The sequence below is a fragment of the Argopecten irradians genome, chromosome 2, assembly GCF_041381155.1.
Source record: "Argopecten irradians isolate NY chromosome 2, Ai_NY, whole genome shotgun sequence".
In the NCBI taxonomy this organism is placed as follows: domain Eukaryota; kingdom Metazoa; phylum Mollusca; class Bivalvia; order Pectinida; family Pectinidae; genus Argopecten; species Argopecten irradians.
In genome coordinates, this window is record NC_091135.1 from 73,088,303 (window position 1) to 73,102,242 (window position 13,940).

The window sequence follows — 13,940 nt, forward strand, 5'->3', positions numbered from 1 at the left end:
GTGAAATACACACATACCTGTGTCTGTAGTTGTCGCATGCCATGTCCAGGGGCATGTACAGTGGATTCCGCTTATTTGAATAAGTCATTTTCCAGAAGAAAATATTCGAATAACCAGAGTATTCGTATAGGCGGAGATGCATTTTGCAGATCTCCATTTGAGCACCCACACACATATAAACAGTCAAATAGATATCATTTGTTTACTTAATAAATATGTTAATTGTTTACACTTAAAACAAACAAATTGTTTACACTTGAAACGAACAGCAAGTTATTATTTTTCTAAGTTGTAAATCTATTTCAATTGTTAGCTCACCTGGTCCGAAGGACCGAGGTGAGCTTATGGGATACCGCAGCGTCCGGCGTCCGGCGTCTGTCGTCCGGCGTCCGTCAACAATCGACTTCTCCATAACCTCTGGTCGGATTTCAACAAAATTTGACTGGTAGCATCCTTATGGGCTACTGGCTGAAAATTGTACAAATGATGGGGCTGATCCCCCGGGGGCCTGAGGGGCGGGGCCAAAAGGGGTCAATTTGGCTATTTCCATATAAACGACTTCTTCTCTGAAACTAAGCAAGAGATAGCACTCATAATGCAATGGTAGTATCGTTATAGGGTGGGAATTCAAAATTGTACAAATGATGGGGCTGACCCACGGGGGGGCCTGAGGGGCGGGGTCAAAAGGGGTCAATTTGGCTATTTCCATATAAACGACTTCTTCTCTGAAACCAAGCATGGGATAGCACCCATAATGCAATGGTAGCATCCTTATAGGGTGGGGATTCAAAATTGTACAAATGATGGGGCTGACCTCCCGGGGGCCTGAGGGGCGGGGTCAAAAGGGGCCAATTTGGCTATTTCCATATAAACGACTTCTTCTCTGAAACTAAGCATGGTATAGCAGCCATAATGCAATGGTAGCATCCTTATAGGGTGGGGATACAAAATTGTGCAAATGATAGGGCTGACCTCCCCGGGGGCTTGAGGGGCGGGGTCAAAAGCTGTCAATTTGGCTTTTTCCATATAAATGACTTCTTCTCTGAAACTAAACATGGTCTAGTACCCATAATGCAATGGTAGCATCCTTATAGTGTGGGGATACAAAATTGTGCAAATGATAGGGCTGACCTCCCCGGGGGCTTGAGGGGCGGGGTCAAAAGGGGTCAATTTGGCTTTTTCCATATAAATGACTTCTTCTCTGAAACTAAACATGGTATAGCACCCATAATACAATGGTAGCATCCTTATAGTGTGGGGATTCAAAATTGTGCAAATGATAGGGCTGACCCCCCGGGGGCTTGAGGGGCGGGGTCAAAAGGGGTCAATTTGGCTATTTCCATATAAATGACTTCTCTGCAACTAAGCATGGTATAGCACCCATAATGCAATGGTAGCATCCTTATAGGGTGGGGATTCCAAATTGTGCAAATGATGGGGCTGACCCCCCGGGGGCCTGAGGGGCGGGGTCAAAAGGGGCCAATTTGGCTATTTCCATATAAACGACTTCTCTGCAACTAAGCATTGTATAGCACCCATAATGCAATGGTAGCATCCTTATAGTGTGGGGATTCAAAATTGTACAAATGATAGGGCTGACCCCCCGGGGGCTTGAGGGGCGGGGTCAAAAGGGGCCAATTTGGCTATTTCCATATAAACTACTTCTCTGCAACTAAGCGTGGTATAGCACCCAAAATGCAATGGTAGCATCCTTATAGGGTGGGGATTCCAAATTGTGCAAATGATGGGGCTGACCCCCAGGGGGCCTGAGGGGCGGGGTCAAAAGGGCTAATTTGGCTATTTCCATATAAACAACTTCTTCTCTGAAACTAAGCATGGTATAGCACCCATAATACAATGGTAGCATCCTTATAGTGTGGGGATTCAAAATTGTGCAAATGATAGGGCTGACACCCCGGGGGCCTGAGGGGTGGGGTCAAAAGGGGTCAATTTGGCTATTTCCATATAAATGACTTCTCTGCAACTAAGCATTGTATAGCACCCAAAATGCAATGGTAGCATCCTTATAGGGTGGGGATTCCAAATTGTGCAAATGATAGGGCTGACCCCCGGGGGCCTGAGGGGCGGGGTCAAAAGTGGTCAATTTCCATATAAATGACTTTTTCTCTGCAACTTAACATGGGATTACGCTCATAATGCAATGGTTACATCCTTATAGGGTTTGGATTCAAAATTTTGCAAATGATGGGGCTGAACCCCCGGGGGCCTGATGGGTGGGGTCAAAAGGGGTTAATTTAGCTATTTCCATATAAACGACTTCTTCTCTGCAACTAAGAATGGAAGAGCACTTATAATGCAATGGTAGCATCCTTATAGGGTTGGGATTTGAAATTGTACAAATGATAGGGCTGACCCCCGGGGCCTTAGACGGCAATAGATGCGAGGTCAAAAAGGTCAATTAGGCTACTACATGTACTTTCATATAAATTACTTTGTCTCTGAACCTATGTATTGGATAGCATATCTGTATGGTATTAATAGCATCATTGTATGGTTGTGATTCAAAATTAAACTTTGGGAGTCAATTTTGCTTATTTTTCTAATTGTCAGAGTCTTGTGGTAATTACTAACAAAAAACCAGGTGAGCGATACAGGCCCTCTGGGCCTCTTGTTTAATAACAAAATTATTCCAATGTTAGATTCTTGTTTACATTAGATCAACAAATGAATCTTTGAGAAAAAGCTAGACGATCGATATCAAATGCAATAACTAAACATGTTTGAAATTGTGTCTACAAATATTTACATATCAATTCTGAACCTAAATAATAAACAAATATAAGTACATTTGTCTGGCAAAATGAGCTTACGATCGTGATTAAACTTCAAAGTACCGATTAGGATTAACGTTGCTCCATGAATAAATGATGCATATAATCAAACCTTACGGAAAAATGACCTTTATTATACCTGTAAATGTCGTTATCTTGTACAATATGTACATGTATCAACGACTTATTTTTGCGTTTCCTTCCCCTTTCTTTGACTTGTTTATTGTACCCATAATGATGGAAATTGTCCGCATAATGATATTTTGGGGGGAGATTTTAAACCGGATTGCATTGTACAAATAAAATGTGTATACTCTTTAGTATCAGAAAGGTTTATGTACTTCAAGATTATGATATTTTTTAAAATTCGTAACATATTGTTGTTTATTATCATTTTTTGTATCAATTCTATAGTCACATACATGTAAGTATACCTGAGGAAATTTACAACAAATCTTTTGCATCAAAAACTGTAATAAACGTTTGTTTCTAAACGTTTGTTTCATTTCGAGTACTGTTCGCATATAGATTCCAGTTATATTATCTGTTTTCGGACTATTGGGCCTTCAGACTAACAGGCCTTAGGACTAATGGGCCTTTGGACTAACGGGCCTTCAGACTATTTAGCCATAGGGATATAAGGCGGTCACCATTCATTGGGCCTAAATGTGTTTTGAGAATTCTTCTTGTATTGTTGATCGATGGGGCGAAATAGCTTGGTAATATTTCAGAAATTAATGCATATTCAAGTTGCAATGAAACAACGTAGCAAGTGTCTTTTGTATCCATATAACATACCAAACTTGCAGTAGTCTTTGCACGCCGACTTTTCATGCTTTTGTATCTCGTTCAACTAGACGCTTGATACGCACATGTCTGGCATAGTCAACAAGAGTCTGGTTGAACGAGACTACCAATGAATGGCGGTTATTGTAAGGAAGCATGGTTTCTCCAACCGATCGCGAACTAAGGTATGTTTCGGTAACAAATAAACATATTTTAAAGTGCAAATGCTTTTACTAAAGTAATGATCTACTGCTGATGTAAACTGTTTCAGCGTCGAATACCTTTGCAGATTCATGCATAAAATAACAAGCCATACGATAACGTTAATCTGTCACCATGATGATTTTGACTAGTAAAGTGAAGTATCTTGAAACATATATCGGCGAATTTCGTTTAAAATATATTGTGAAATTGAAAAATATTCTATTTTATTTTTACAATTTCCCAGATATTTTATTCGAATAACCGGAGGTCATGTAAAAAGTTTATTCAAATACACGGAGTTGAAAAACAAAGATAAGAAAGAAAAAATCGGGACCGCAGAATTTTATACGAATAACCGTTATTTGATTATGTGGAGTCCTCTGTATAAGGGTGTGAAGGCTATATGTATGTACCCGGTAATTATACCTGAGATGTAGGTGTAATTATTTAATCATGCCTATTGTTTAACGAATTGAAGCTTGGAATTGTACTGTAGGTCTACCACACAGTTTGTTTGGAACTGAACTGAAGGTCTACCAAGTACTTTGTTTACTATAAGAAAACAAGCAGAGCTAGTAAAGAGAAAGTTTTGTATTCAATTTTGAGAGCCTAACATGGGTTATTGTTTTAGAAAATGACCAAGTCATATAATGATATATATGATGAAATTGACTGATCATTGTGTAATTAGACCATATTTGATTCTAAATGTAACCGGAAGCGTTCGGCTATATGTAGGTTACCTAATGCAGATGAGAATATTCCCAAGAATATTCACGCAACTAACTACGTTTATAAGCGGTAACAAAGTCAAAATCGTTGTATTGCATTCCTTTTAAACATATGATTCTCTTTTTTGTGATAACATTCACATTGACATTGATATCAGTTAGTAATAACAAAAACAAGGCACATGCATACATATGGTGATAGTATATATATATATAGGGCTGCCGCGGTTAACCGGTATATTGGGGTATTGCAATACACCACCAAAAAATATTGTACCGCGATACAGTTTACCTGTATCGGTTTTTTACGATATATTTTCTTAGTATCATAATTTCATTAATTTGATATAATTAAAAAGTCCTGTCATTAAAACAAAACCAGCAAGTTGTATTTGTTTTCCTTTCCGATAATATGAAGCCATGTGGGTATCCCTTTCGTTTTCATTCGATTCCGATGTCGGTCAAACGTTTGTAACTAACGTGTATAATGTTCAAATGATTCAAACATTTGCATGACGTTGAATATAAACAATATGACATTAGGCTAGTTTCTGAAATATTATCAAGTTGATTCGCTCCATCAATCAACAATACCGGAATATATAATTCTCTTAACACATTTAAGGTCCGGTGAATACATTGGCTGCAGGGATTTTGCCAGCTATTTCAGGCTTCATCGTCCGCCGCCATTTTCGAATTCCTACACGTGTCAAAACAACACTGCAAGCCGATCAGCCCTTTGAAGTTTAATCACGATCGTAAGCGTATTTTGCCAGGACAATTGTACGTAAATTTGTTCATTATTTAGGTTCAAAAGTGTAAATATTTGCAGACACTATCATGTTTAGATATTGTATTATTAGGTTACGATCGTCTGTAGTCTAGCTTTTTCACAGACTCGTAATTTTTACAAAAATTCACATTTGAACATTTTTGTTACTCAACAACATGGTTGAAATCGATGTAAAACTACATAACATAGCACTGTATGTTTGTATAATGTATACAAAATAGACACCACATATGTTAAGGTCAAAATATTGCAATATATATCACAATACAGTTGTTGTGTATCACAATATATCGTGGTACGCTTCTGCCGTATCGCGGCAGCCCTAATATATAGTATAGAAAACAACTTCCGGACGATTATATCCGGATCGTAATGATCGATATCCTGTTCACTTCTCCAAACCGAACCCTCTCTATAAGGGCAAAATTCTATCATACATGCCATACCTCCCGGCGTGAGACAAAACCTCCCGTATTTTAAAGCCTTTTATTGTCTCCCGGCAGGAGAGCCTAAATTCCCGATTTCTATAAACCCCTCCGTTTTATTTTCGTTGCCACATTTGTGTACATGCTAGGTTAATTTTAGCACGAGAGTAACCACTCCCTGGCCCCCTGACCAACACCCAAGTGGCCCTAATTAGCAGCCTTGGGCTATTTCCACCTTGGCTTGTGGTGTCACTTTCACTCACGTCTGTGTATTACGTAAACTGAAGTCAAGCAGCCGATCGGCCGCCTAGAAAACAATCAGCTGGCCTTTCAATAAATTTTATGACTACAGCTAGTGAGCATTACAACAAAACAAATACTGCTTACAACTGTGAATGATTTACTCACGTTTTTAATGTTAAATAGGCCTATCTGTTTTTTATGGATGTCACTAACTTTGCAATCGTAATATGGCCGCCATTTTGGGTAATTGTAATAGATGATCCGGATATAGAATTTCCGGATTTCCTAATAACCACGTTTTTAAAAATGGAAAAAGTATATTTTTTTTAGAACTTCTGTGTGAATTTATTTTTAGCCCACCATCATTAGATGGTGGGCTATTCAAATCGCCTTTCGTCCGTGGTCTGTCGTCCGTCCGTCCTTCTTTCCTCCGTCCGTCCGTCCTTCCGTCCGTCCGTCCTTCCGTCTGTCCGTCCGTTAACAATTCTTGTTATCGCTATTTCTCAGGAAGTACTGAAGGGATCTTTCTCAAATTTCATATGTAGGTTCCCCTAGGACCCTAGTTTTGCATATTGCATTTTGGGACCAATCGGTCAACAAGATGGCTGACAGGAGGCCATCTTGGATTTTGATAGTTAAAGTTTGTTACCGCTATTTCTCAAAAAGTGCTGAAGGGATCTTTCTCAAATTTCATATACAGGTTCCCCTAGGACCCTAGTTGTGCATATTGCATTTTGGGACCGATCGGTGAACAAGATGGCCGACAGGCGGCCATCTTGGATTTTGATAGTTTAAGTTTGTTACCGCTATTTCTCAAAAAGTACTGAAGGGATCTTTCTCAAATTTCATTAATAGATTCCCCTAGGGCCCTTGTTGTGCATATTGCATTTTGGGACCGATCGATGAACAAGATGGCCGACAGGCGGCCATCTTGGATTTTGATAGTTAAAGTTTGGTACCGCTATCTCTCAAAAAGTACTGAAGTGATCTTTCTCAGATTTCATATAAAGGTTCCCCTAGGGCCCTAGTTTTGCATATTGCATTTTGCGACCGATCGATGAACAAGATGGCCGATAGGCGGCCATCTTGGATTTTGATAGTTAAAGTTTGTTACCGCTATTTCTCAAAAAGTGCTGAAGGGATCTTTCTCAAATTTCATATACAGGTTCCTTTAGCATCCTAGTTGTGCATATTGTATTTTGGGACCGATCAATAAACAAGATGGCCGACCGACGGCCATCTTGGGTTTTGATAGTTAAAGTTTGTTATCGCTATTTCTCAGAAAGTACTGAAGTGATCTTTCTCAAATTCCATGCATAGGTTCCCCTTGTACCCTAGTTATGCATAGTACCTTTTAGGACTGATGCATAATGCCTTTCGGGACTGATCGGTAAACAAGATGGCCAACTGGCCGCCATCTTAGATTTCATTGTTGAAGTTTGTTACCACTATTTCTTAGAAAGTACTATAGCGATCTGTCTCAAATTTTATATGTAGTGTGTTTGAAAAAGTTTGAAAAGCAGAGAAAAGATCCCTCTTTCCATTGTCAGACATAGATCATTTTTTGGTGGGCGCCAAGATCCCTCTGGGATCTCTTGTTAGAAGAAAAAAATATTAATAATAAAAAATTATCAGTAGTAACTGAATTTAAATAAATAAAATTAAAAAGAAATTTACTATTTTTCTCTCTCAGATTAAATTACATTTTGAATACTACTGTAACGATTCTGTTTTTTTTTTATTAAATTAGTGCTTGTAAATTTAAGAACTTTATCTAAGTTAATTATCCGTTATTGTGAAAGATTATTACAGCCGTGCTACCCCAACTGAGAACGATGCGTGTATATAAACCCCTACCGCTCTACCGCTGACTTGTATCGATGCATTGAATGAGTGTACTGTAGCCGTGATATTTATAGACTCGAGTACTGTCGCCAAATCCACAGGTAAATTGGTACTGGATGCTACGCTTGGGCCTCTCCTCCAGCTTTACGAAACTGAATGGCTACTTAGCTTAACCAATCTATATATCATCAACAATGCGTCTGTATCTACTTAAAAACAAAACAAATATTCTTCAAATTACATCAACATTCACTTGACTAGTATGTCTTTACTTTAGATATTTTAACAATCTTCATATTTCTAGTAAAATTGCATATGAAACTCCTTATAGATCTAGCAATGCTCATTACGTATGGAACCGCCATGTTTCCCGGCTGCAGGCCGTGTGCAAAAAGTCAAAACACACGTGGGATTTACAAGATGGGTCCTAAACTGTCCTATATTTAGGATTTTCAATAAGTGGTTTGTAGTATTGTTACAGCAAAACTTACAAGCTACAAGGTTAGTGGCATTTTTAACCGTATTGTTTTATATAATTAGCCATCAGCTTGGATCTGGTTACCTACAAAATGTAGTGAGTTCACTCACAATGTGCATGTTTGCAAGTCAAGGTATCTGCTATCTGATTGCTCTTTAAAGTTTGTTAATGATCTCAAACACACTAATAACTTATTGTGGCAATTTTAAGTAACTAGATTATAATATTTTCAAATAGTTCTGATAACTATTAATGTGTAATATCTCCAGACATTGACATGTACGGAGTACGGCGGACTGCCGATCTTTTTGACATGTTCTGCAAGATATATTTCACGGTTTCAGTTACGGCAGTGGCCAATAAAAGAAAACAAACAAAATGCAATTATAATATGATATTTCGTCTAAATACAACACTTCTTTGTGCAAGTTGTCATGCATTTATTGTGAATGTTTTGCAATGAAATTACCACCTTTATAACATTGAATTTGTGGTTCCCCGGACATCGTTTTCCCCCAAATTTTTAAATGCGGAAAATATACCGATAGTAGATTTTTTTCAGCATTTTCATCCCTAAGAGAAAATGCATGTGCAAAGTACACTGGTGTGTAAGTAACACAATTTTTTACGGTATTTGTAACAATTACGATTGTGTTTGGTACAGATAATATAGCCAGAGCGCCCGCGATTTACCTGTGGATTGGCGACAGTACTCGAGTCTATAAATAACTAGCTACACTCATTCAATACATTGATACAAGTCAGCGGTAGAGCGGTAGGGGTTTATATACATGCATCGTTCTCAGTTGGGGTAGCACGGCTGTAAAAAGCCCAGTCTAATATTTCGAACAATAAAACTGCTCCAGAACTGGGTGTATATAGGGATGTGACTACTTTTGCAAAACCACACATTCCTTTATTTCAGTAAAATTCAATATGAATGCAGAATTTCATCATAAAAAAACAGATATTTAATTTATTCATATATGTCGCGCGTATACCTCCCTCTTTTGAGACCAAAATCCCTTAAAATGGTTATCAATCTCCCTTTCCACCCCTAGAAAAATATGGCATGTATGTTCTATGCACAGACCATGTTCGGTTTGGGGAAGTTCCACTGTATATCCAAATAATGGTCCTGGCTACCTCCAGGGGCCTGAAGGATGGGGCTGCATGGGTCAATTAAGATGATTAAAAAGTTTCAAAAACCTTATTCTTAATTCTAATATGTGAATCAAATACAGTAGAACTTCCCTAAACTGATCATATTTGGTGTATAGAATTTCGGCCGGTTTAGAGAGGGTTCTGTTTTGAGAAGTTAACCAAATATTGACCTTTATGATCAGATAGAACTCATTTTCTACATTAAATCATGTGTTGATTAGGCCTAGTGTTTGTTAATACTGAGTGATGTTATTGTTTGTGTGAATGTTATCAAAAAAAGGGGGGATTAACTGCTTAAAATGAATGAAAAACAATAATCCTGAGTTCTAGATATATATTAATTGTTACCGCTAATATAGTAATGAGTTGCATGAATATTCTTTGTAAAGTGCTCGTCTACACTGATGTGGACACTGGCAGATATCCCAGACTGCATGGAGATAGTTTACCACATTGATAACAATACCAGAAGAATTCTCAAACACATTTTGGCCCAGTAAACACTTGGCTTCATCACCCGATGCCCTAAACTTACAGTAAGTGTAAGTCAGCCCTTTGAAGTTTAATCACCCTCATATCGCTAAAGACAAATGTTTTGTTATGATTTTAAAGCTGATTCTCTGTTGATTTATTACCTTAAAAAGTTTATAGTGTGAACATTTGGCATTTTAACGATATTGTGACTAAGGTTGGAAAAATAAGAATAAGAAAATAGGTGTTGGGGGGGGGGGGGCGTTTATTAGAAATATGGCTTCTAATGGAATAAATACAGTAATCCAAATTTATAGTCACGATTCAATATTAAGAAAAATCCAAAAGAATGGTCACAGTTCAGCTGAGGTAAAAATCCACAAGAGTGGTCACAGTTCAGCTTTAGTAATAATCCACAAGAATGGTCACAGTTCAGCTTTAGTAATAATCCACAAGAATGGTCACAGTTCAGCTTTAGTAATAATCCACAAGAATGGTCACAGTTCAGCTTTAGTAATAATCCACAAGAATGTCACAGTTCAGCTTTAGTAATAATCCACAAAGAATGTCACAGTTCAGCTTTAGTAATAATCCACAAGAATGTCACAGTTCAGCTTTAGTAATAATCCACAAGAATGTCACAGTTCAGCTTTAGTAATAATCCAAAGGAATGGTCACAGTTCAGCTTTAGTAATAATCCACAGGAATGTCACAGTTCAGCTTTAGTAATAATCCACAAGAATGTCACAGTTCAGCTTTAGTAATAATCCAAAGAATGTCACAGTTCAGCTTTAAACAAGTCCAGTTCAGCTTATAATAATCCACAAGAATGTCACAGTTCAGCTTTAGTAATAATCCACAAGAATGGTCACAGTTCAGTTTTAATAATAATCCATAGGAATGGTCACAGTTCAGCTTTAGTAATAATCCAAATGAATGTCACAGTTCAGTTTTAATAATAATCCAAATGAATGTCACAGTTCAGTTTTAATAATAATCCAAATGAATGTCACAGTTCAGTTTTAATAATAATCCATAGTTTCAGCTTTAATAAATAATCCAAATGAATGTCACAGTTCAGCTTTAGTAATAATCCACAAGAATGTCACAGTTCAGCTTTAGTAATAATCCACAAGAATGTCACAGTTCAGCTTTAGTAATAATCCACAAGAATGTCACAGTTCAGCTTTAGTAATAATCCACAAGAATGTCACAGTTCAGCTTTAGTAATAATCCACAAGAATGTCACAGTTCAGCTTTAGTAATAATCCACAAAGAATGTCTCAGTTCAGCTTTAGTAATAATCCACAAGAATGTCACAGTTCAGCTTTAGTAATAATCCACAGGAATGTCACAGTTCAGCTTTAGTAATAATCCAAATGAATGTCACAGTTCAGCTTTAGTAATAATCCACACGAATGTCACAGTTCAGTTTTAATAATAATCCATAGGAATGGTCACAGTTCAGCTTTAGTAATAATCCAAATGAATGTCACAGTTCAGCTTTAGAAATAATCCAAATGAATGTCACAGTTCAGCTTTAGTAATAATCCACAAGAATGTCACAGTTCAGTTTTAATAATAATCCATAGGAATGGTCACAGTTCAGCTTTAGAAATAATCCAAATGAATGTCACAGTTCAGCTTTAGTAATAATCCACAGGAATGTCACAGTTCAGCTTTAGTAATAATCCACAGGAATGTCACAGTTCAGCTTTAGTAATAATCCACAGGAATGTCACAGTTCAGCTTTAGTAATAATCCACAGGAATGTCACAGTTCAGCTTTAGTAATAATCCACAAGAATGTCACAGTTCAGCTTTAGTAATAATCCACAGGAATGTCACAGTTCAGCTTTAGTAATAATCCACAGGAATGTCACAGTTCAGCTTTAGTAATAATCCACAGGAATGTCACAGTTCAGCTTTAGTAATAATCCACATGAATGTCACAGTTCAGCTTTAGTAATAATCCAAATGAATGTCACAGTTCAGCTTTAGTAATAATCCACAGGAATGTCACAGTTCAGCTTTAGTAATAATCCACAGGAATGTCACAGTTCAGCTTTAGTAATAATCCACAGAATGTCACAGTTCAGCTTTAGTAATAATCCACACGAATGTCACAGTTCAGCTTTAATAATCCAAATAAGTCCAGTTCAGTTAGTAATAATCCAACAATGTCGCAGTTCAGCTTTAGTAATAATCCAAATGAATGTCACAGTTCAGTTTTAATAATAATCCACAGGAATGTCACAGTTCAGCTTTAGTAATAATCCACAAGAATGTCACAGTTCAGCTTTAGAAATAATCCAAATGAATGTCACAGTTCAGTTTTAGTAATAATCCACAAGATTGTCACAGTTCAGCTTTAGAAATAATCCACAAGAATGTCACAGTTCAGTTTTAGTATTTCTTCCACAACAGTCGGTGTTATACAACTCTCATCGTATCAAATAGACAGTGCAGCTGTTGATTAAAAATTTGTTTATACCACATGTGGTATAAACTCTGTACGCATTATGAATGGCTGACATGGTGAACTTTGATGTCACGTTATCATTTGTCAACGTCATCAATATTCAAATGACGTCATACTATGTTGTGATAGCTGCTTGACATCCGAACTGGTGTTGGAAAGCATATTTGTCATGGTTGTTGTGTCAAAATATGTGACTTGTTCATGCGGGTGTAAAATCGACATGAAATACTAATAATGTTAACGCATTTTGATGGACAGGATTTCACTGATGAGTTTAGTAGAATAAACAAGTCTGAAACGGACTCAACTTGATTACAATATGGCCTGATTTGTATTTGGTAAGAGGAAACGGCCCCATGTTGTGCGCATGCTTTTATAAAGTCCAAGAATGAGTTTTATATTATTGAAGCAACTATGAAAAATTAAACTCATTAAGATGTTCAATGACTAACATTTCATCTTAAAGATATTCCCAATTAGAAAAAATTTATACCAATAGATTCTGTATTAGAATTTGACTTTTTGAATATTGATTAGTACCTTTTTGCTGATGAAAATATAACAACACCTAATCTGCATATTTCAGCCAATACAGGTTACCTTATCCTCACCGTATTTCTATCGGCTAAAAGCAAATATCATTGTGAAAGAAACTGGTCTCACGACATATGGATATCGAATATTGAATTTATTCCACACACGTAAGTTATTTTTTAGCCCACCATCATCAGATGGTGGGCTATTCAAATCGCCCTGCGTCCGTGGTCCGTCGTCCGCCGACCGCCGTCTGTCCGTAAACAATGCTTGTTATCACTATTTCTTAAAAACTGCTGCAGGGATTTTGTTCAAACTTCACATGGAGGGTCCATATTTGTGCCATACAGATTTTGAGGCTGATCGGAAAAACAAGATGGCCGCCAGGCAGCCATCTTTGATTTTGGCAGTTGAAGTTTGTTATCGACATTTCTTGATAACTACCGAAGGGATTTTGTTCAAACTTCACATGGAGGTTACCCTTGGTCCCTAGTTGTGCCATACAGATTTTGAGGCTGATCGGAAAAACAAGATGGCCGCCAGGCAGCCATCTTTGATTTTGGCAGTTGAAGTTTGTTATCGATATTTCTTGAAAACTACTGAAGGGATTTTGTTCAAACTTCACATGGAGGTTACCCTTGGTCCCTAGTTGTGCCATACAGATTTTGAGGCTGATCGGAAAAACAAGATGGCCGCCAGGCAGCCATCTTTGATTTTGGCAGTTGAAGTTTGTTATCGATATTTTTTGAGAACTACAGTAGGGATTTTGTTCAAACTTCACATGGAGGTTACCCTTGGTCCCTAGTTGTGCCATACAGATTTTGAGGCTGATCGGAAAAACAAGATGGCCGCCAGGCAGCCATCTTTGATTTTGGCAGTTGAAGTTTGTTATCGATATTTTTTGAGAACTACAGTAGGGATTTTGTTCAAACTTCACATGGAGGTTACCCTTGGTCCCTAGTTGTGCCATACAGATTTTGAGGCTGATCGGAA

At 37.6% G+C, this 13,940-nt stretch overlaps 1 protein-coding gene across 2 annotated transcripts in view; it reads left to right on the forward strand.

Moving 5' to 3' along the window:
* The window catches only part of LOC138316392 (poly [ADP-ribose] polymerase 2-like), a 107,401-nt gene that overhangs the window by 84,430 nt on the left and 9,031 nt on the right, over window positions 1-13,940 (forward strand). The window contains exon 9 of one of the 2 annotated variants that reach the window (XM_069258091.1): window positions 9,851-9,997. The exons of the other annotated variant lie outside the window; for it this stretch is intronic. Coding sequence (XP_069114192.1) covers window positions 9,851-9,961 — 111 coding nt within the window. The 3' untranslated portion in view covers window positions 9,962-9,997. The remainder of the gene's footprint in view (window positions 1-9,850; window positions 9,998-13,940) is intronic. 2 annotated transcript variants of the gene reach the window in all.